We start from the raw sequence: 24,930 nt of genomic DNA on the forward strand, positions 1-24,930 counted from the left end.
CTGATGATGGGACCTTGGGCGTAAATTAGTTAGCATCTCACTAAGAAATGGATCAAAGTATCGGCTGTAGAATGTCTTCGTTTGGTGGATGTGCTGGGAGTATGCAAGAAGGCTATTTTAGGTTTCCATATGATTAATACAGTGAGATTTTGGAATAAGCTTAAGCTGTAGCTTTCTGATCCATGTTGCTGAAGTTTTCAGAAAGAATTGACTGGTAAACAACCTCACTGTGATTTGACTGATGTTCATTTATCCTCCTCTTTCCTATGTGCCTTCACTTCAGATGCAAACCAAAACTTATCGTTATTTGGATATGACAGGGACATAAGGACCTATGGAAATCACATAGGGCTAAAGGAAGCTTGAGTATGAATAATTCTTGTGGGTTTTTTAATTAAGTTTTTAAATATCCTTTTCAAATGTGTGATATTTATCACAAATCTACCCATCAGGTCAATAGCTATTAATATGCATTTGTATTACATTACTAGGTATAGCACTAAATGAGATACAAAGATAAATAAGATGTGGCTTTTACCCCGGAGGAGGTCACAGTTTCTCAGAAGAGATAACCATGTGAACAATCAACTACAGTAAATTGTGATCATTGTATAATATAGGCAAACAAAATGCTATGAGAATGGAGATGAAAGAACAATTACATTTATTTAGGTTTAGGTTCAAGAAAGACTTTAGAGAAAAGATCCACTTTAAAAGAGTCTTTAAAAATGAGCAGGGATTTTCCAAGTAGAGAAGGGTTAGCTTGGGTTGGGATTAGGGTTGGGTTAGCAGAGCTCCAGGAAGCAGTTTTTAAGTCAAGGAAGTATGAACATGTTCAGGCAAGAGCAGCTAGGACCAAGGTGTGTGGCTAGGCAGGAACTAGACATAAGCCTAGAAGCAGAGCCTGGGGTCACTTTTTTAAACGTCATAAGAATTTGAACTATACCCTGAACAGTGAAAAGATTTTAAGTAAGGGAGTGACATAATGAGATCTACATTTTACAATGACAATTGAAGCAGCAGTATGGAAATTGATTAAAATGAGACCGGAGTCAGGAGGATCAGTTAGGAAGCGACTCTAACGCTGTAGGCAGGAGATGTTAGGTCCTGAACTCTGATGTGAGAGTGAGAATAGAAAAATGGAGTCATTTGACATTTAAGTCTTGGTGACCAACTGAATGTTGGAGTGAGATAAATGGAAAGACTCAATCATTCAACGAATATTTCTCAACACTTTTCTGTGTATGAAACATTATGTTAAGAGCTAGGGCAGAGTTTCTCAACTTCAGCACTACTGACATTTTATAGAATGGATAATTATTTGAGGTAGGGGAAGGGGATGGCTGTTCTGTACACTGTGGGATGTTTTAGCAATATTCCTGACCTCCATCCACTAAAGGCGAGCAGCACCCCCTCTCAGTCATGACCATCAGAAATGTGTCCAGACATTGCCAAATTTCCTCTAGGGAGCAAAATTATCCCCAGCTGAGAACCACTGAAACTGGGATCTCTGATTCTAAGAGGCTTATTATCTGTAGAGAAATGCTTATGACATAAGCAAGCATAGGGTACAAGAAAAGCAGAAAGGAGGAAGTTGTCAATACTTCCTTGGGGATGAGCAAGCATAGGAAAAGTCTCCATAGAAGAGGAGACATTCAAGCTGAATCCTTAAATAAGGGCATTCCTGACAGGGGACAAAAACATGAAAGCAAGATACCATACCAGATACTAGCAGAATTTTGAGGCTCTGAGCCTGAGCACCTGGGCGGTTGGCAATGTCATTAATGAAGATGAGAAACACAGACAAGATGCTGAATTTGTGGGGCTTGCAGGACATCCAGTAGTTCTTGGAAATGCAAGTAGGAAGTCTTCTCCCAGCTCTCCACAGAGAGCTCACAGAGCCCTAACCCGGGCACACAAATAAACTAATACACACTGTAATACTCGTGTAGAATTGGAAAGTTTAAAAAAATTCGCTCTGGTTACAAAAGGAATCTGCTCCATAGCACATGCCTAGGAGAATACTGCTCTTGTGATCTTGTGATCATCTTCACTGATCCCTTGTGGATTCTCAGAAAAACCACAGCCTTTCTAATCTAGAAAGATGTTACGGATTCATATGTCAGCCATCTGTCATTTTATAGGTGACAAAATTAAGGCCCATAGAGATTAAATGACTGGGCCAGAGTCACACAACTAGTAGGTGGCTAAACCAAGGATATGACATGGGTTTCCTGGGAGATGAGATCTGCACCTGTACCTAGAGGTCCCTTTATGCAGACTTTACCCTATCTCCTGTGGGAATTTTTCCACACCTGGTCCAGCCTAACTCTCCAGTCTCCTTAGAGCTTAAAATAGCCCAGTTGCCAGACAACTGTTTATCTACCTTGAGCTCCATGGAATGAAGAATGGGGTGAAAGTGAGTCTTGGGACACAACAATAGATTCCAGTGAGTAAAATTCACCTCCCCTGGGTTTTGAAGGGCCCAGGAGCAATCAGTAACTTGGCTCAGCTTTCCCAGGCAGATAGCCAGGGAAGAGCAGGCCCAGTTACAGAAACAAGAAATGAGGATACGAAAGAAAGGAAAATGAGAAAAAGTGTCCAAAGGTACAGATACCAGTATAATCTGCAGTATAAGTGCCAGCAATTTTTGAGACAGATCTGCTTCAGTCAAATGGATAAAAAGGGAAATCTTATAAATGAAAATAACATTAAAATATCTGTATGTGAGGCAATATAGTCTAATGACTAAAAGCACAAAGTCTGGAGTTTGGCAGTTGTTCATACCTGAACTTGGTCTCTCACTAGTTGCGTAACCCTGGGCAAATTGCCTAATCTCTTGTAGTCTGGTTTTCTCATTTGTTAAAATCAAAACAAAACAAGACAAACAAACAAAAACCCCTAGACCTTTAAAGATATTGATAGTTAGGAGGGCTAAAAAGGAAATAAATATGTATATATGCTGGTGTCTAACACAGATTAGTGACAACAGAAAGCAATTAAACAAACTCCTGGTTGACAATATAGAACCCAAGCTGAGGGGTCCCTAACACCTTAGAGGACTCTACCACCTATTCAACACAGCCTCAGGGAGACCAAAACTAGCCATCCCAGTGGTACTTCCAGAATGGTACAGTGAGAAACTTGGCAGATCTTCCTCCCTACAAAACATTTAACTGGGAAAAAATATTTTTAAAAATCACTTACAGTCTCTCAAAATTGTCCTAAGGGCATACAGCAAGTGGAGAAACATTCATTCAAGAAAATATACTAAATCTAAGTTAGAACAATGAGAGTCTGTAGCATTTGGCCATAACCTGCTTCCTTCTCCCATCCCCAACAGCATGTTATAGAAACTCTATTATGGCCACTCCACTCCAAGAGGACTAGGTCCCCATTCCTCTACCCAGCCCCTACTTGTATGGTAGAAGCCCTACCCCAAGTATAGCCATGAGAAAACTGGGACCCTGATCACTGCTATCTTAGCACATTCATAGGCAGAGGTCCCATGCTGGGAGAGGCAAGCTGAAAAGACCAGTAGCTACCACCAGCCCCTTCTAGCACCTGCCAGGGATATCACTCTGGGGAAGCAGGCCACTATCACTATGCCTAGCTCCTGGGAACTCCCAAGGAAAAGGCAACCCAGGAGGATGAAGAGCTTTGCAGTTCTTAACCAGGGTAGTGACTTTATTTGGAACAGAACATAGAGAATTCCATGCCTAAGGGTGTTGTTGGAAACGATGGAGAGCTTGGTAGAGAACAAGTAAGGGGGTACTGGTAGCTTCAAGATACTGCTAACAACAAGCAAAATGGCAGAACAATCAGAAGTTTAACAAAAAGAACCAGGGAGGAAAAAGCGACCAAGAAAAACCCTCCCTGGATCACAATAAACTCTGGGGGTTGGGAAGGCTATCCACATGGTCCTACTTAGGAACAATCAAAAACCGGACATGGGTCAGATTGAAAACATTTTCCAAGCTGCACACAGATCCATCAACAAAGGGCAGAAGCCTCACTGGCACAAGAGGCTTAAGCACAACCTCTAACCAAATACTGGCTGAAAAATAAGCTATTCTGACACAGGGGAAAATATTATTAAGCTAGGCTTAATAGGTAGATTGATACAGATTATGCAATCTGAAGAACAGAGAGAAAAAAAGTGGAGAAAAGTGAGCAGAGCCTCAGAGAAACGTGGGACACCTTTAAGTGCACCAACATACTCATAATGGAAGTACCAGAAGGAAAAGAGAACAAAAAAGGGATAGAAAATATATTCATAGTAAAAAAAAGCTGAAAACTTCCCGAATTGATGAAAAACATTAATCTATACATGAAGCTCAACAACCTCTAAGCAAGATAAAAGCAAAGAAATTCCCACCTACATATGTCAAAATTAAAATGTTGAAAACGAAAAATAAAGATAAAAATCTTGAAATCAGTAAGAGCAAAATGACTTGTCACAAGGAGCATACCTCATTTTATTGTGCTTTGCAGATACTGTGTTTTTTACAAATTGAAGGTTGTGGCAACCCTGTGTTGAGAAAGTCTATTGGTGTCATTTTCCCAACAACATTATTTTTTAATTAAGGTATGTATATTGTTTTAGACATACTGCTATTACACACTTAATAGACTATGGTATAGTGCAAACATAACTTCTATAAGCACTAGGAAACCAAAAAATTCATGTGACTCGCTTTACTGCAATATTCACTGTATTACAGTGATCTGGAACCAAACCAAATATCTCCAAGGTATGCCTGTACAGGGGAATTCCAGTAATATTAACAGCTAACTTCTCATCAGAAACAGTGGAAGCCAGGGGACAATGGAATGACAAATTCAATGTGTTGGAAGTAAAAAGCTGTGAATCAAGAACCTTATATCCAGTAAAACTGTGTTCCAAAAATGAAGATTAAATCAAGAACTAAATATGGATGAAAGCTTAGAGAATTCTCTGCTAGCGGACTGGCTTTGAAAAACAAAGAAACTAAAGAGAGTTCTTCAGGCAGAAAGCAAATGACACCAAACAATAATTTGAATCCTTACCTTCACAAAAATAAAAATAATTGTAAGTGAATACTATAAATAATTGTATGCCAAAAAAACTGCATAATTTATATAAAATTAATAAATTCCTAGAAAGACACAAACTACTAAAACTGACTCAAAAAGAAATAGAAAATCTGAATAGATCTATACCAAGGAAAAATATTGAAGTAATAATTAACAATCTTCCCACAAAGAAAATCCCAGAACCAGATGGCTTCACTAGTGAATGCTACCAAAAACTTAAAGAATTAATACCAATCTTTCACAAACTCTTCTGAAAAACAGAAGACAACGTAATACTTTTCAACTTATTCTTTGAGGCCAGAATTACCCTGATAACAAACCAGACAGACATCACACAAAGAAAATAAAACTACAGGCCAATATCCCTTATGAATATACATGTAAAACTGCTCAACAAAACACTAGTAAACTGAATTCAGTAACATATAAAAAAAGATTATACATCATAACCAAATGGGATTTATCCCAGGAATGCAAGGTTGGTTTTAACATCTGAAAATCAATTAATGAATTACATCCAGTTCAATGGGGAAAGAATAGTCTTTTCAACAAATGATGCTGAGACAACTGAATGACCACAGCAAAAGAAAAAAGTTGGACTCCTACCTCACACCTAAAATTAACTCACAGACCTAAAGGTAAGAGCTAAAATTATAAAACTCTTAGAAGAATAAATAAAACTCTTAGGAATAAACCTTTGTGACCTTGGTTTAGGCAATGGTTTCTTAGATATAACACCAAAAGCACAAGCAACAGAAAAAAAAAATTAGATAAATTGTGCTAATTCAAAATTAAAGGCGTTTCTGCAGCAAATACTACCATCGAGAAAGTTTAAAAAAAAAATCCATAGAATGGAAAAGAACCTTAGTAAATTACACTGATAAGAGACTTGCAACCAGAATACATGAAGAGCTTTTACAATTCAATAATAAAAATTCAAATAGCACAATCAAAAACCAGCCAAAGGATCTGAGTATACATTTCTCTGAAAAAGATACACAAATGGCAAATAAGAACATGGAAGGATGCTCAACATCATTAGTCATTAGAGAAGTGCAAATAAAAACCACAATGAATATCACGTCATACCCACTAGGGCAGCTGTAACCAAAAAGACAGATAACAAGTGTTAACAAGTATGTGTAAAAATTAGAAAACGTCAGTGAAAATGTACAATGGTGCAGTCACTTTGGAAAACAGTTTGGCAGTTCCTCTGAAAGTTAAACATAGAGTTATTACATAACCAAGCAATTCCACTCCTTGGTATATACCCAAGGGAAATGAAAATATATGTACATACAAAGACTTATGCATGAATGTTTATAGAAGCATTATTCATAATAGCCGAAAGGTGGGGAAAAAAACAAATGTTCATCAACTGATCAATGGATAAATAAAATACGGTATATCTGTAAAATGGGAAATTTTTCAACAATAAAAATGAATTAAGCACTGATACATGCTACAACATGGATGAACCTGGAATACCTGCTACATGAAAGAAGCCAGTCACAAAAGAAAGTATAGTGTATTATTTCATTCATGTGAAATATCCAGAATAGGCAAATCCATAAAGACAGAAAGCAAATTAGTGGCTACCTAGGGCTTAGGAGGGTGGTAGGAAAGGGATGGAGCATGACTGCTAATGAATATAAAGTTTCTTTTGGGGGTGATGAAATGTTGTCTGATTAGATAGTGGTGGTGGTTGCACAATTCTGTGAATATATTAAAAACCACTGACGTGCACATTTCAAATGGGTGAATATTATGGTATGTGAATTATATCTCAATAAAGTGGTTTGCTCTTTGTTTTTTTGGGTTTTTTGGCTGGGTCGCGAGGCATGCGGGATCTTAGTTCCCTGACCAGGGATGGAACTCTTCCATACCCCCTGCAGTGGAAGGGCAGAGTCTTAACCACTGGACCCCCAGAGAAGTCCCGATATCTCAATAAAGATGTTTTTAAAAAGCTGACCATCTGCTTCTCTACTGGGTGTGTCTCTTGGCATTAGAGAAGGCCAAAAGTTTCTATAAACTTTTTAGAGAAGCTCAACTAGCTTTTTTTTTTATAAACTAAAGTTGACCCTTGAACAATGAAGGTTTTAACTGCACAGGTCCACTTACACATGGATTTTTTTTCAACAGTAAATACAACAGTACTACATGATCTACGGCTAGTGAATACGCAGATGCAGAAACTCACAGATACAGAAGAAGCAAACAGTATATATGGAAGGCTGACTGTAAGTTATACACAGATTTTCAACTGCGTGGAGGGTTGGTGCCCCAACTCTCGTGTTGTTCAAGGACCAACTGTAGTTCCTTTGCCATAGGAATATAGTCCGTGAATACATGCATAGTCCATGAATAGTCCAATACCAACTGATAGCTCACTGTTGACTGGTTTTATATCCCTCATCTAAGCATTTACATTGTCTGATGAGGCTGAGCCAGAGTGCTGATAAGTAAAGATAGAACTCCACCCTAGACAACCCCTTGCATTAGAGACCTCAGGTTCTGTAAGAATAATTACCTCAAATCAATTCAATGTGCAAGGCTTTGTCCCATATTTCATTAATTCTAAGAAATTCTGTACACTGAGGCCACTTGGAAGAAGTCATAGTTTTTATAACCTATTTACATATATCTCAATTTTCTACAGAATGATACTAATGTTATACTAGATAGAAATTATTAAGTGATACAGTTCATAAGTATCATGGACCAATAGCTGTAGATGCTTCATTTTAAAAAGTGACACTTTCAGAAAAGAAAGAGAGGAAAAAAAGGAAGAAAAAAGGAGTATAAGAGTAAAGAACTCAAGCCAATGGAATGCAAAATGATTATATCTTCCTTTTTATCACCCAATTATAATATGAATCATGCACACTATAATCAGTTATGTCACATGGCATTAGTTTTAATAAAGAACACAGCAAATTGACTTGAAAAGGCAAATAATACCTTCTGGGGGCGTCCCAATGCTGCCGCCAAGACCCAAAACTGCCATCTTGTGAATTCTCGGCTCCAGCATCACAGCAGATTCTTCTCCCCTTTCCCAGTGGGGTATTTTGACAGGCTCCAGGTGGACATTCTCCAGCCCATCTTCCTGCAGGTTTTGGTGCATGATTTGTATGGCTTTTTCTAGGCTCTTGGAACCACTGAGTCTGGGTCCAACAGTATCAACCAGAAGTGCCAGTCGCTCATAGGATCTGTTCTGGGCTTTACCGTAAACAGCAAGGTTGATGATTGCTTTAGCAACATCTCCATAGCAGGCTATTTCTTCTTTTATTTCTTGAAAAGTCCTCTGAGAGATGCCATTCCCATATACAGCTTTCCCAGAGTTCAGGGATAAAAGGTGAACAACACCAACAAATACGAAGACATGGAACTTCATTTTTTTTCCCAGTCTGTTTTCTTCCTAAAATAATCTAGGTAAGTAAGAAATATGTGTTAAGGGAAAAGAATCTCACAGCCATCTGCCCGTAACCCAGGGACTGCTTTTCAAACAGGATTCCCCTTCCCTTCTCAACTGTTGCCCAATTTCTACCATCAAATTCAGGCACCATAACTCCCAGGAATGAAGAAAAAAAGAGGCAATGATTGGCCTTATTGACAAGGTAGCATGTATTAAAACCACAAAATCACATGTTACCTAGCAATCAGTTTAAAATATGATAAAAGATTAAAATAAGAAGATAACTACGAAAGAGAGGAAGAAATAGAGGTAGCAGTGATAGGGCTAGGGCAGTGTTATCTGCTACCCCTTCTTGTAAACACAGTATGATCCAAATGTGTTTCAGAGTTCCCTCTACCTGATATGCTTCTCTCCTGTTTGCCTATTGAACTTATCCTTCGAGGCCCTTTCAGAGACGTCACCTCTTCTTGATGCTCTCCCTAACCCCACCCCTTCCACATTTAATCCTCACAACAGTTCTATGAAACAGTTTCTTATTATTGCCTTCATTTTAGAACTGAGGATCCTGGGGTAGCAAGAGATTAAGTAACTTGCCAAAGACACACAAAGGCTTTCCAGCTCTAGAGACCACGTTGTAAACAGTGCTAAAAGTATGTTTGTGGACCCATGCCAGTCCACGATTGTTTTTCACTAGTCTACGAAAGACAAACACAAAGATTAAGAGTAAACATATTCAGTAATGTGCAACACAGTAGCCAACAGTCCAATGTGGTTATTACAATTAAATTAAATAATCAGCTTCTCAGCCATACTAACTGCATTTCAAATGCTCAATAGCCACATGAGCTAGTGGCTGTTGTATTGGGCAGCACAGAAAGAACATTTCTATCATATAGAAAGTTCTGTTGAATAGCACTGGCTTAGACACCTTTATAGATAACTGATAGAACAACTATACATTTGTCAAATCTAATGACTAAAAACTGATGCTTCATTTTACTTTTCTACTTCACTATTATATTTTTCAAAAGTATCAGTCTGCAACAAATTCTAAGTTTAAAAATCTGGTCCTTCACCACAGATAATTTGAGAAGCACGGTCATAAACTACTATATTATAAGTATAAACTCCAAATTCAGGCAGCATACAAGGCCTTTCAAAATGTGTTTCCAACAGCCACTTCAACCTCATCTCTCCACCTGCCCGTCTAGAGTGAACACATATTCATTCTCATTCTCATTTCTTCTCTCTCTCCCTCTCTCTCCCTTTCTCTCTCTCTCACAGGCACACATACATAGCACTTGAAATGTGGCTAGTCCAAATTGAGATGTTTTGTACATGTAAAATACACACCTGATTTGATCTTTAAAATCAACTACTTCATACTTAAGTATAAAAAAAAACAAATATTTCAGATATATTGGATTAAATAAAATATATTATTATTAATCTCACCTATTTCTTTTTACTTTTTAATATAGCTATTAGAAATTTTTAACTTACATAATATTTATATTTATATTGGACAGTAATGTTCTAGCTGCACTGAACTGGACCCTGTTCTTCAAATACCCAGGCCCTTTTATAACCCTGGGTCTCTACATATGTTCATTCCCTTTTATTGCAAGGCCCTTCTCTTCACCCTGGCAAACGTCTATAATGAGAATGCATTAAAAATCACCTCTTCTGTGAAGCCTCACCAAACAATACCCCAGAGGTACGTGCACCATTTTCTGTGTTTCTACCATAATTAACTATATTATCAACAAATATATTTGTTTATAAATCGGTCTCTCCTGCTCTCAAAGTCAAATAGGGTAAATTATTCATCATTGTACCCATATATAGGCACTCTATACCTTTTTAAGAAGGAATGAATAAGCATTTAATCTCTCTAGGTTTCACCTCCGTAGAGTATAAGAGTACTTATCTTGCCTCTTCCACAAAGAAGCTGTAGGAATTTAAAACTTGCGATCATATTTAAAGTATTTTGAAAAACTATAAAAACTATACATTGCTGCTGCTTTCTTTTTTATTATAACTACAGTTGACCCTTGAGTGACACAGGTCTGAACTTCCCAGGTCCACTTCTACACAGGTTTTTTTCCCATAAATACTACAGTACTACAAGATCCGAGGTTGGCTGAATCCGTGGATGCAGAACCGGATATGGAGTGCTGACTATGGGACTTCAGCATCCACAGAGGATCCTGGAACCAATACCCCTCCTTGTTCAAGGGTCAGTGCATAGATTTTTCGTTTCTACAGTCACTATACTGATGCTTGTTTTAAAAGCTAAATTTTATTAAGCAATCAAAATATTTCACCAGATTGCAATTTATTCTTGAAAGTACATTTTTCAAATATATTTGGGAAAATGTTCTTGGGGCAAAAAAAGAAAAAAAGGTTAATAAGCCATCTATTAATTGACACTAAACACAAGTATCTACTTCTCATTAAAAGTTCTCTAAGTCTTCTGCAAACATTAATCAACGATTTCATAATACATTTCTAGTGATGGATTAGAATCATATTATGACAACATTGTAGAGATACAGGAGAGCTTAGGGATCCCTAGTCCATATCCTTGTTTCGCAGAAAGTTAATCAAGGCCTGCATTGTGATTCCCAGGCAGCAGACAAACCAGCAACTACAATTAACCAGGTAAGTGGACCAGCTAACGCATACTTTCTAAAAGATTAAGAATAGTTTTCTTCTAGGAAACTATATGCATTTACATATAACAGAAATTCAATGAAGGATACCCAAATGCAGTCTGAGAAGCGAATACCTAGAATAAAATATATGTATACAGAGTAGCATCGGAACAAAGAGAAGAACAAAGGGGATCATGCAAAGCTATAGAGAAGACATAACATCTCAGGACAGGCTCAAGAAATGGCTCTGCAGGCAGAAAAGAGTGAATGGTATCCCTCAGAGCACCACTAGAACATCATCTGTACGTCACATCCTGGTTAAAAGATAAGTCCAGAAAATAACAGTGCCTGAGTCTATCATCTTTACATCTTTTTGCATGTATGTCAATTGAATTAACACATAACACATCATTTTGATAATAATATTTAATGCTTCTTAACATGGTCAGTTAAATTAATTTTGACACTAAAAAATGATATAATTACTTTAAAACAGAATTCGGTATCTGCGAGTGTTGTCCTGAGTATCTTAACTACACTGTTTCTTCAAATCCCACAAATGCAATAAGTGCTTATTTTTAAAAGTAGGTTAATTTAAAAGGTGATGGTTTGTTACCTTTCAATGGATCAGTTTTTCCCTGAGTATAAAGTTTACTAAGATCAAAGGCACAAAACAATGCATTACATGAGAAATCACCTAGAACACGTGACACAAGTAAACACTAAATACATGTTAGTTGACTCTAAACCTAGTTTTCTCTGGAATATAATCTCAAAATTACCTATGTAATTCTTGGCTAGAATGCATAATGATATATCTCTCCAATGGAGCACTACAAGAACCTTTTTTTATTATTATTATTTTTAGAAAGGTATATTAGTCCAACTAAGATGTGTTTTCAGTAATAAATAGTAGAAAATAATAATTATAACTAACAGTCTATATTTGAGGAGGTAATAAAAATGAAACAAGATATTGCTATATCAAATTCCACTCAAGAAAAAAACAAAACATAATATGTAATTTAAAAACACAGTGGGGTCTGGGCAAGATGGCGGAAGAGTAAGACGCGGAGATCACCTTCCTTCCCACAGATACAGTAGAAATACATCTACACGTGGAACTGCTCCTACAGAACACCCACTGAACGGTGGCAGAAGACGTCAGACCTCCCAAAAGGCAAGAAACTCCCCACGTACTTGGGTAGGGCAAAAGAAAAAAGAAATAACAGAGACAAAAGAATAGGGACGGGACCCGCACCAGTGGGAGGGAGCTGTGAAGGAGGAAAGGTTTCCACACACTAGGAAGCCCCTTCGCGGGCGGAGACTGCAGGTGGCGGAGGGGGGAAGCTTCGGAGCCGCGGAGGACAGCGCAGCCACAGGGGTGCGGAGGGCAAAGCGGAGAGATTCCCGCACAGAGGCTCGGTGCCGAGCAGCACTCACCAGCCCAAGAGGCTTGTCTGCTCAAACACTGGGGCGGTGGGGGGGGCTGGGAGCTGAGCCTCGGGCTTCGGTCGGATCGCAGGGAGAGGACTGCAGTTGGCTGCGTGAACACAGCCTGAAGGGATTAGCGCACCACAGCTAGCCAGGAGGGAGTCCGGGAAAAAGTCTGCAGCTGCCGAAGAGGCGAGAGACTTTTTCTTGCCTTTTTGTTTCGTGGTGCGCAAGGAGAGGGGATTCAGAGCGCCGCCTAAACGAACTCCAGAGACGGGCACGAGCCGCGGCTATCAGCGCGGACCCCAGAGACGGGCATGAGACGCTAAGGCTGCTGCTGCTGCCACCAAGAAGCCTGTGTGCGAGCACAGGTCACTATCCACACCTCCCCTCCCGGGAGCCTGTGCAGCCCGCCACTGCCAAGGTCCCGTGATCCAGGGACAACTTTCCCGGGAGAACACACGGCGCGCCTCAGGCTGCTGCAACGTCACGCTGGCCTCTGCCACCGCAGGCTCGCCCCGCATCCGTACCCCTCCCTCCCCCCAGCCTGAGTGAGCCAGAGCCCCCGAAGCAGCTGCTCCTTTAACCCTGTCCTGTGTGAGCGAAGAACAGACGCCCTCAGGCGACCTACATGCAGAGGTGGGTCCAAATCCAAAGCTGAACCCCGGGAGCTGTACAAACAAAGAAGAGAAAGGGAAATTTCTCCCAGCAGCCTCAGAAGCAGTGGATTAAAGCTCCACAAACAACCTGATGTACCTGCATCTGTTGAATACCTGAATAGACAATGAATCATCCCAAATTCAGGAGGTGGACCTTGGGGAGCAGGATATATTAGTTTTTCCCCTTTTCCGTTTTCTGTGAGTGTATATGTGTATGCTTCTGGGTGAGATTTTGTCTGTATAACTTTGCTTTCACCATTTGTCCTAGGGTTCGGTCCGTCTGTTTTTTTTTGTTTTGTTTTGTTTTTACTTAAAAAATTTTTTTCTTAGTAATATTTTTCTTATTTGTTACTTTAAAAAATTTTTAAAAATTTTTTTTCTTAACTTTTTTCTTATTTTCATTATAAAAATTAATAAATTTATTTTTAAAAATTAAAAAAAAATTTTTCTTAATAAATTTTTTCTTAATAATTTTTTTCTTATTTTTTATTACAATAGCTTTATTTTACTTTGTTTTATTTTATTTTATCCTCTTGCTTTCTTTCTTTCTATTTTTTCTCCCTTTTACTCTGAGCCGTGTGGATGAAAGGCTCTTGGTGCTCCAGCCAGGCATCAGGTGGGAGAGGCCACTTCAGGACACTGGTCCACAAGAGACCTCCCAGCTCCATGTAATACCAAACGGCAAAAATCTCTCAGAGATCTCCATCTCAACATCAAGACCCAGCTTCACTCAACGACCAGCAAGCTAGAGTGCTGGACACCCTATGCCAAACAACTTGCAAGACTGGAACACATCCCCATCCATTAGCAGAGAGGCTGCCTAAAATCATAATAAGGCCACAGACACCCCAAAACACACCACCAGATGTGGACGTGCCCACCAGAAAGATAAGATCCAGCCTCATCCACCAGAACACAGGCACTAGTCCCCTCCACCAGGAAGCCTACACAACCCACTGAACCAACCCAAGCCACTGGGGACAGATACCAAAAACAACGGGAACTACGAACCTGCAGCCTGTGAAAAGGAGACCCCAAACACAGTAAGATAAGCAAAATGAGACGACAGAAAAACACACAGCAGATGAAGGAGCAGGGTCAAAACACACCAGACCTAACAAATGAAGAGGAAATAGGCAGTCTACCTGAAAAATAATTCAGAATAATGATAGTAAAGATGATCAAAAATCTTGGAAATAGAATAGACAAAATGCAAGAAACATTTAACAAGGACATAGAAGAACTAAAGAGGAACCAAGCAACGATGAAAAACACAATAAATGAAATGAAAAATACTCTAGATGGGATCAAAAGCAGAATAACTGAGGCAGAAGAACGGATAAATGACATGGAAGATAAAATGGTGGAAATAACTACTGCAGAGCAGGATAAAGAAAAAAGAATGAAAAGAACTGAGGACAGTCTCAGAGACCTCTGGGACAACATTAAACGCACCAACATTCGAATTATAGGGGTCCCAGAAGAAGAAGAGAAAAAGAAAGGGACTGAGAAAATATTTGAAGAGATTATAGTTGAAAACTTCCCTAATATGGGAAAGGAAATAGTTAATCAAGTCCAGGAAGCACAGAGAGTCCCATACAGGATAAACCCAAGGAGAAACACGCCAAGACACATATTAATCAAACTATCAAAAATTAAATATAAAGAAAACATATTAAAAGCAACAAGGGAAAAACAACAAATAACACACAAGGGAATCCCCATAAGGTTAACATCTGATCTTTCAGCAGAAACTCTGCAAGCCAGAAGGGAGTGGCAGGATATACTTAAAGTGATGAAGGAGAAAAACCTACAACCAAGATTACTCTACCCAGCAAGGATCTCATTCAGATTTGATGGAGAAATTAAAACCTTTACAGACAAGCAAAAGCTGAGAGAGTTCAGCACCACCAAACCAGCTTTACAACATATGCTAAAGGAACTTCTCTAGGCAAGAAACACAAGAGAAGGAAAACACCTACAATAACAAACCCAAAACATTTAAGAAAATGGGAATAGGAACATACACATCGATAATTACCCTAAATGTAAATGGATTAAATGCTCCCACCAAAAGACACAGGCTGGCTGAATGGATACAAAAACAAGACCCGTATATATGCTGTCTACAAGAGACCCACTTCAGACCTAGGGACCCATACAGACTGAAAGTGAGAGGAAGGAAAAAGATATTCCATGCAAATGGAAATCATAAGAAAGCTGGAGTAGCAATTCTCATATCAGACAAAATAGACTTTAAAATAAAGACTATTACAAGAGACAAAGAAGGACACTATATAATGATCAAGCGATCGATCCAAGAAGAAGGTTTAACAATTGTAAATATTTATGCACCCAACACAGGTGCACCTCAATACATAAGGCAGGTACTAACAGCCATAAATGGGGAAATCGACAGTAACACAATGATAGTAGGGGACTTTAACACCCCACTTTCACCAATGAACAGATCATCCAAAATGAAAATAAAGAAGGAAACACAAGCTTTAAATGATACATTAAACAAGATGGACTTAATTGATATTTATAGGACATTCCACCCAAAAACAACAGAATACACATTTTTCTCAAGTGCTCATGGAACATCCTCTAGGATAGATCATATCTTGGGTCACAAATCAAGCCTTGGTAAATTTAAGAAAATTGAAATCCTATCAAGTATCTTTTCCGACCACAAAGCTATGAGACTAGATATCAATTACAGGAAAATATCTGTAAAAAATACAAACACATGGAGGCTACACAATACACTACTTAATAACGAAGTGATCACTGAAGAAATCAAAGGGGAAATCAAAAAATACCTAGAAACAAATGACAATGGAGATACGACGACCCAAAACCTATGGGACGCAGCAAAAGCAGTGCTAAGAGGGAAGTTTATAGCAATACAAGCCTACCTCAAGAAACAGGAAACATCTCGAATAAACAACCTAACCTTGCACCTAAAGCAATTAGAGAAAGAACAAAAAAACCCCAAAGTTAGCAGAAGGAAAGAAATCATAAAGATCACATCAGAAATAAATGAAAAAGAAATGAAGGAAACGATCACAAAGATCAATAAAACTAAAAGCTGGTTCTTTGGGAAGATAAACAAAATTGATAAACCATTAGCCAGACTCATCAGGAAAAAGAGGGAGAGCACTCAAATCAATAAAATTAGAAATGAAAAAGGAGAAGTTACAACAGACACTGCAGAAATACGAAGCATCCTAAGAGACTACTACAAGCAACTCTATGCCAATAAAATGGACAACCTGGAAGAAATGGACAAATTCTTAGAAATGCACAACCTGCCAAGACTGAACCAGGAAGAAATAGAAAATATGAACAGACCAATCACAACCACTGAAATTGAAACTGTGATTAAAAATCTTCCAACCAACAAAAACCCAAGACCAGATGGCTTCACACGCGAATTCTATCAAACATTTAGAGAAGAGCTAACACCTATCCTTCTCAAACTCTTCCAAAATACTGCAAAGGGAGGAACACTCCCAAACTCATTCTACGAGGCCACCATCACCCTGATACCAAAACCAGACAAAGATGTCACAAAGAAAGAAAACTACAGGCCAATATCACTGATGAACACAGATGCAAAAATCCTCAACAAAATACTAGCAAACAGAATCCAACACCACATTAAAAGGATCATACACCATGATCAAGTGGGGTTTATCGCAGGAATACAAGAATTCTTCAATATACGCAAATCAATCAACGTGATACATCATATTAACAAATTGAAGGAGAAAAACCATATGATCATCTCAATAGATGCAGAGAAAGCTTTTGACAAAATTCCACACCCATTTATGATAAAAACCCTCCAGAAAGTAGGCATAGAGAGAACTTTCCTCAACATAATAAAGGCCATATATGACAAACCCACAGCCAACATTGTCCTCAATGGTGAAAAACTGAAACCATTTCCACTAAGATCAGGAACAAGACAAGGTTGCCCACTCTCACCACTATTATTCAACATAGTTTTGGAAGTGTTAGCCACAGCGATCAGAGAAGAAAAAGAAATAAAAGGAATCCAAATTGGAAAAGAAGAAGTAAAGCTGTCACTGTTTGCAGATGACATGATACTATACATAGAGAATCCTAAAGATGCTACCAGAAAATTACTAGAGCTAATCAATGAATTTGGTAAAGTAGCAGGATACAAAATTAATGCACAGAAATCTCTGGCATTCCTATACACTACCACCAAAAACTCTGAAAGAGAAATTAAGAAAACACTTCCGTTTACCACTGCAACAAAAAGAATAAAATATCTAGGAATAAACCTACCTACGGAGACAAAAGACCTGTATGCAGAAAATTATAAGACACTGATGAAAGAAATTAAAGATGATACAAATAGATGGAGAGACATACCATGTTCTTGGATTGGAAGAATCAACATTGTGAAAATGACTCTACTACCCAAAGCAATCTACAGATTCAATGCAATCCCTATCAAACTGCCAATGGCATTTTTCACAGAACTAGAACAAAAAATTTCACAATTTGTATGGAAACACAAAAGACCCCGAATAGCCAAAGCAATCTTGAGAACGAAAAATAGAGCTGGAGGAATCAGGCTCCCTGACTTCAGACTATATTACAAAGCTACAGTAATCAAGACAGTTTGGTACTAGCACAAAAACAGAAACATAGATCAGTGGAACAGGATAGAAAGCGCAGAGATAAACCCGCGCACATATGGTCACCTTATCTTTGATAAAGGAGGCAAGCATATACAGTGGAGAAAAGACAGCCTCTTCAATAAGTGGTGCTGGGAAAACTGGACAGGTACATGTCAAAGTATGAAATTAGAACACTCCCTAACACCATACACAAAAATAAACTCAAAATGGATGAAAGACCTAAATGTAAGGCCAGACACTATCAAACTCTTAGAGGAAAACATAGGCAGAACACTCTATGACATAAATCATAGCAAGATCCTTTTTGACCCACCTCCTAGAGAAATGGAAATAAAAACACAAATAAACAAATGGGACCTAATGAAACTTAAAAGCTTTTGCACAGCAAAGGAAACCATAAACAAGACCAAAAGACAACCATCAGAATGGGAGAAAATATTTGCAAATGAAGCAAGTGACAAAGGATTAATCTCCAAGATTTACAAGCAGCTCATGCAGATCAATATCAAAAAAACAAAGAACCCAATCCAAAAATGGTCAGAAGACCTAAATAGACATTTCTCCAAAGAAGATATACAGATTGCCAACAGACACATGAAAGAATGCTCAACAACATTAATCATTAGAGAAATGCAAATCAAAACTACAATGAGATATCATCTCACACCGGTCAGAATGGCCATCATCAAAAAATCTAGAAACAATAAATGCTGGAGAGGGTGTAGAGAAAAGGGAACACTCTTGCACTGCTGGTGGGAATGTAAATTGATACAGCCACTATGGAGAACAGTATGGAGGTTCCTTAAAAAACTAAAAATAGAACTACCATAAGGCCCAGCAATCCCACTACTGGGCATATACCCTGAGAATACCATAATTCAGAAAGAGTCATGTACCAAAATGTTCATTGCAGCTCTATTTACAATAGCCAGTACATGGAAGCAACCTAACTGTCCATCATCGGATGAATGGATAAAGAAGATGTGGCACATATATACAATGGACTATTACTCAGCCATAAAAAGAAACAAAATGGAGGTATTTGTAGTGAGGTGGATGGAGTTAGAGTCTGTCATACAGAGTGAAGTAAGTCAGAAAGAGAAAAACAAATACAGTATGCTAACACATATATATGGAATCTAAGGAAAAAAAAAAAAAAAAGAAAGGTCATGAAGAACCTAGTGGCAAGTCGGGAATAAAGACACAGACCTACTACAGAATGGACTTGAGGATATGGGGAGGGGGAGGGGTAAGATGTGACAGGGTGAGAGAGTGGCATGGACATATATACACTACCAAATGTAAAATAGATAGCTAGTGGGAAGCAGCCACATAGCACAGGGAGATCAGCTCGGTGCTTTGTGACCACCTAGAGGGGTGGGATAGGGAGGGTGGGAGGGAGGGAGACGCAAGAGGGAAGAGATATGGGAACATATGTATATGTATAACTGATTCACTTTGTTATAAAGCAGAAACTAACACACCATTGTAAAGCAATTATACTCCAATAAAGATGTTAAAAAAAAAATAAAAATAAATTAATAAATAAAAATAACAATAGGATTTAAAAAAATAAAAACACAGGGACTATACATAATTTGTACAAATCTGATACGTAATTTGTACATTCCTAGCAAGAAATAGAGGATTATAATAAAAATTTAAAAAGTGAAATATACAGACAGAATAAGATTAAATAAAAGCCAATAATCAAGGACAACTTGAAGAAATTCTCTCCTAATTCACAGATTTAGGATCACCATACAACAAGAAATTCATTCTAGAACTGGAGTCAATCCGAGTGAGAAGGATGATCAAAGACACCAGTATATTTGCATGAAAGGACTAAAACACTAGCCCTCCCCAGTGTGAAAAGACAGGCCAAAAGTAGAAATATTTTGTTGTATAAAATCAAGAAGGGTTTGGAAAACATGAATACAGATTTACTCGCCAAATCTTTTCATACTTGTACCAGGGGATAGCCCTAGTATCTCAGAGCTAATTTTAGGAAAATCAAAATGTACAGTTTTACACAGTAAGTGATAAACATGTAAACAGTTTACCTAAGAAAAAAAGAGGATCTGGATAAAATCATGAATGATACAGTCATTGGAGCTGAACCCTTTTAAATCTACCACACAATATTGGCACCACACTGACGTAAGTATAGTTTCCTATGGGATCACCAGGAGGGTTTGCTGATCTGAAAGACTGTTAGTCTGCCCTAGCTCAGAGATAGAAAATGTCCCTATACAGTCATTTCAGTCAAATAAAATTAAGCAAGCTATGGTATTTTTCTATAGTCTGCAAGGGGAGTAAACAATTCTATGGTGATCAACAAAGACAAACAGAATTATTGATCTCAAACATTTCCACTTTATAATTGTAAATGGTGCTTTGTTTTGGGTCATAACTTCATTTCCCCAGTCATTTAACAAAAATGTATTGAGCACCTTACCTATAAGCACGAAAGACACAATTTAAAGATAATATCCATACCCTCAAAGAGTCACCAAGTATAATAAAGAGACAGATAATGTGAAAACCCTATAACTGAGGTGGTTACAAGCTTCTGTGAAAACAAACTGGAGGAGGGGATTAGGAGGAGTTTCCTGATGGCATGTGAAAAAGGCGAGAGTGGCACTGAAGGAAAGATAACCCAACAGAAAAAACAAACCATGCAAAGACACAGAGGCTTTACAAAACATGGGCTATGGAGAAAATGGCAAGGAGTTGGATGATAAGTAGGGGTAAATGGTGGAAGATACAGCAATGATGGAAGGAATTATTCCCCAAGGTCTGACTAAAAAGGTCTACTGTGTGAAGCTTCAAAGTGGAACACAAACCCCCAGGGCGCTGTAACAGGGGACTTAATGAACAGTTCCCACCCCTTATGCAGCCAGGAAAAGGAAAGAAGGAAGGGATTCAGGGAGAGAGGGAAGCGGCGGGTGGGGGGTGGAAGAAGGAAGGAAGGAAAGATAGTTTTCTTTCTGATCTTCACTATGACCTGCTCCTTAGCACAAAGAATCTACACAGATTCCACATCAGGACAAGGACAGCATGTGAAGTTCCTCAAAATCCCCAAACAAGCCACTACTTATTACCTATGTGGTTATTCCTTGGAATTTTCACAGAGGAAAAAGTAACCCATGGTTACAAAAGATGCATTAGTCAAATATTTCACTTACAAAAACACTCAAGATTTTATTTATTTAAAATCCCTAAAATACTAATAATAACCCAATTGACCAAAAAAAAAAAAAAATCTAGCACACTCTTGAGCAAATTATAGGACACTTGAAATGTCTAAACTTAAACTGTAAAACATTTTTTAAAAATACTCTATTTTTATACACAGAAGTTTGAAGTCATTGTTCCTTTACTTGAATTCAAACTGGGGGAATATTAAATGTTATACTCTTCAAAATCTTAAACAACTATTTCTAAAACTCATGCTGTATCATGCCTTTGAATTCAGAAAGTTATATATTCAAAGGAAACTTTGGAGCACTATTTGAAAAAAAGACTTTCTTTTCATATATTGTGTTCATGATCCACAGTTACAGATTATCTTTTTCACAAAAAGAGATAAAATTGAAATGTCATTTTCATTCTTTTCTACTTAAATTTGGAAGGAAACTTAAGCGAAACCAACTTTTCGTCTGCTGTGAATTACATTCTAATAATAGGTTTATATTTTGAGAAAACAAAACAAAACCCTTTGCTTCTATTTCTAAATCTTTTTCCTAAAATATTATTGTTTGAAAAGGTCTCAGGCTATGATAGAAATGCCAGGATGAATAGATTAAGTGAAGTGGAAAAGAACACAATGAAAAGAGAATGTGCTGAAAGACAGAAGGAGTAAGATTTAGGAACTGAGATTTTTATCAACTTTTTTATTGTGTCACTTTTTTAAAGACTGCATATACTACTTACATGAAGACTTAGATATTTCCCCTAAACCTACCATTGCTGAAAAGGATTCACCGATATAAATTTAACTCTTCATCTTCAGCCTAGATTGTGTAACAGATATAATGGCCAGAAATGCCAAATCCTAGCTCAGACACTGGCACATCAAAGTTCACTTCCTGACTCCCACTAACGCTCCTAGATTTATAATTAGCCCTTTAACCATCTTAAGGAAGATTCTTTCCTTTATTAAATTCGAAGTTCAAACAATAGTGGGCTTCTACTTTCCAAAGCTTATATCCCAATTATTCATTCAGTCCTTCAAGAAAGCTCACTGAGAACTTACTATCTGCCAGGAACTGTGCAAGAATTTGGAGAAGACATAAAATTAAGCAAGACTCAGTTCCTACTATTAGTAGGCACTGTTAATTATTTAATATCCATCCCTCCCTTTTCTTGCTAACCAAACCTGGATTTTATTTGGGGTCAAAGTGTCCAGCCCCATTAATCTAGGCCAGTTGTTCTTAATATGGATGGCAGTAGTCCTAGGAGATGTTCTGTATATGCAGTGGGGGGGGGGGGGGGGGAGAGCATTTTTGGTTGTCACAAAGGTGTGGAGGTCCTACTAGGAATTAGTGCGCAGAGGCCAGGGACACTAGACATACTGCTATGGGGGGGAAAATCCTGTCTACTAAGAACTCTCCTATATTCCATAAAGATTTTTTTTAATGTGAAAACCTATTATTTGAGACTTACAAACAAAAATAGTTCCTGTGCAGTTTTAATGCAAGTTGACTTTTTCAAAAAGCAGCTACCATGTATATCAAGGGAGGACTATACGTGTTTTGCTCAGGATTTTACCAAGAGCTGTTCATCGTTTCAGTGAAACACCGATGACGACGCTGCTCCTGGTACTGGAAACACTGTCACCACAGTGTCACCTGGGCCCGTCTGCATTTGTTGCTGTCACATTCACCATGCAAGCATCTGACTACTTCATTACGTCATCTAGTGCAGTCATGCCTGGGAATGTATGTTTTGAAGTACTTTATTATAAAGTACTTTCCTTTAATGGTTCCTTTACATGACAGGATAGCACACTGATTTACTTGAAAATATGTGGAAGCATATTATCTATGATGCTTAATTCAGGATAATAAAGCAAGCATTATAAATTATTTGTTTTGCTTTTTTTTTTTAAAGAGGCATTGCATCTAATAGGATGGAAAACTAGTGACTTAAGTGAATTCAACAATTCTCTTCCTCACTCTTCCAGCCTACCTTTTAGCCGGAGGAGGCCCTGTGATCCAGTTCTACTCAAAGATACTCAAACGGAAGCAGCTGACAAGAAAATGGCCACAATTCTAGAGCTGCATCAGCTACTTTGTAACCATGAGGGCAAGTCCAAGAGTACTGGTCCTGACATCACTGAGCAGCTAAACCAACAGGGGCACCGCCAATTTGTCTGTTACACGAGAAAAATAAACTCCATTTGTTATTGCCACTGTTAGCTGGATTTTCTATTCCTTAAAGCTGTGATTATATTTCCAACTGCTATAGTACTTTCAGGGCCTCTTGGGGATCCACAATTAAATATAGTGTTTATACTAACTCTAACACCATAAGTGTAATAGGGAAGAACATATCTGACTCCATATTGGATCTGTTTCTTTTACTTTAACCTTTGTATTCTATTGCTTTTGCTTCAAGTTAATGTTGCCTATAGCCTGAAATATACAGGATAGCCCATTCTCAAGGTTCTGACCTTTAAAGGTTTAACACTTTTCCATTCACATAGAGATAAAAAGTTGCAGAACAGAGAATAACACTTGTCTTGTTGGAGGTTTACAGGAACACTGTGACCTGACCTAAGAGGGCAGCTGCAAGAACAAAGGATTCCGACACCAAGGAGTTTGCAGCAACCAACAATACCCCCTCCCTTTTGAGTATAAAAGAAGCCTGAATTCTGACTCTGGTAAGACGGTTCTCTGAGACACTAATCCACCACCTTCTTGGTCTACTGGCTTTCCAAATAAAGTCACTAGTCCTTGCCCCAGCAACTCTTCTCGATTGACTGGCCTGTTGGGTGGCGAGCAGTACAAGCTTGTACTCAGTACCATAAGCAAGGCCTAGGAGCCGGCATATGGTCTACCTAGACTTCCCATGTGCACCTAAACTCTAAATATCCAACACCAAACTCAGAATCTTGCCTTCCAAACCTGCTCTTGTTCCCCGCCTCTAGTCAGTAAGTTAGAAACTGCAGTGTGTTGTTGGATTCTTCCCTCTCCCTCAGGGAAACAGGTGAACAGTTGGCAAGTCCTGTAACTCCACCTTCAGATTCTTTCTTGACCCATTTCCCTCCTCTCCACCCTTACCATCACTTCCCTAGCTCAGAACCTCATTATCTTTCATCTGAAACCCTTCCACATGCATCTCCCTGCCTTAAACTCAGGTCCCTTTCCAATCCGTGTTTCATACTGCCACCAGCTTTATCTAGGGAGCCAAATCGAATGACTCTTTGGCTGAAAGCATCTGTTGTCCCGTTTACTGTTCAGTGTTCTGGATGTGGCTTTCTTCACAATCCTTCCCTGTCGTTCCCCTCCCCCCCCACCCCGATGGTGCAGCCCTAATGGGTGTTTACCATTCCTTGAAGTCACAGAACACTCTTTACACCTAATTTTGCTCATGCTGTTCCCTCTGCCAAAAATGCCCTTTCATCTTTTCTCCACTTGGAGAAATCATGATCATGACCAAGGTCCTGCTCATCTGTCCCTAGCTCCAGACAGAACCATTTGCTGCCTTTTCAGTAGTGCACTGCATGCTACGTGTCTTTGTGTCTGTCACCCTGCTGGACTATACATCACTTAATAGCAATAATATTTTACTTTTATAAAATTCACCAAGCACGTTCTCTGAAAGGAATGTGTTTTGTATACTAAGCAAAGAGCACAATACCTGTCAATAAACATTTATAGAATAAATGAATAAATTCATCAAACAAGTAGTTATATTTCACAACAGAAGTACACAGCTCTGATTCATCACTTTAATGATTACTTTTCCTGCATCAGACACTAGTTTGCGCCTTTAAACTA

General features: G+C 38.4%; 1 protein-coding gene across 2 annotated transcripts in view; it reads right to left on the bottom strand.

The window, feature by feature from the left end:
- The window catches only part of CPQ (carboxypeptidase Q), a 505,020-nt gene that overhangs the window by 378,256 nt on the left and 101,834 nt on the right, over positions 1–24,930 (bottom strand). For both annotated transcript variants that reach the window (XM_059902028.1, XM_059902029.1), the window contains exon 2: positions 8,038–8,504. In XM_059902028.1, the coding sequence (XP_059758011.1) occupies positions 8,038–8,470 (433 nt within the window). In that variant the 5' untranslated portion in view covers positions 8,471–8,504. The remainder of the gene's footprint in view (positions 1–8,037; positions 8,505–24,930) is intronic.

The sequence above is a fragment of the Balaenoptera ricei genome, chromosome 17 (genome assembly GCF_028023285.1).
Source record: "Balaenoptera ricei isolate mBalRic1 chromosome 17, mBalRic1.hap2, whole genome shotgun sequence".
Taxonomy (NCBI): Eukaryota; Metazoa; Chordata; class Mammalia; order Artiodactyla; family Balaenopteridae; genus Balaenoptera; species Balaenoptera ricei.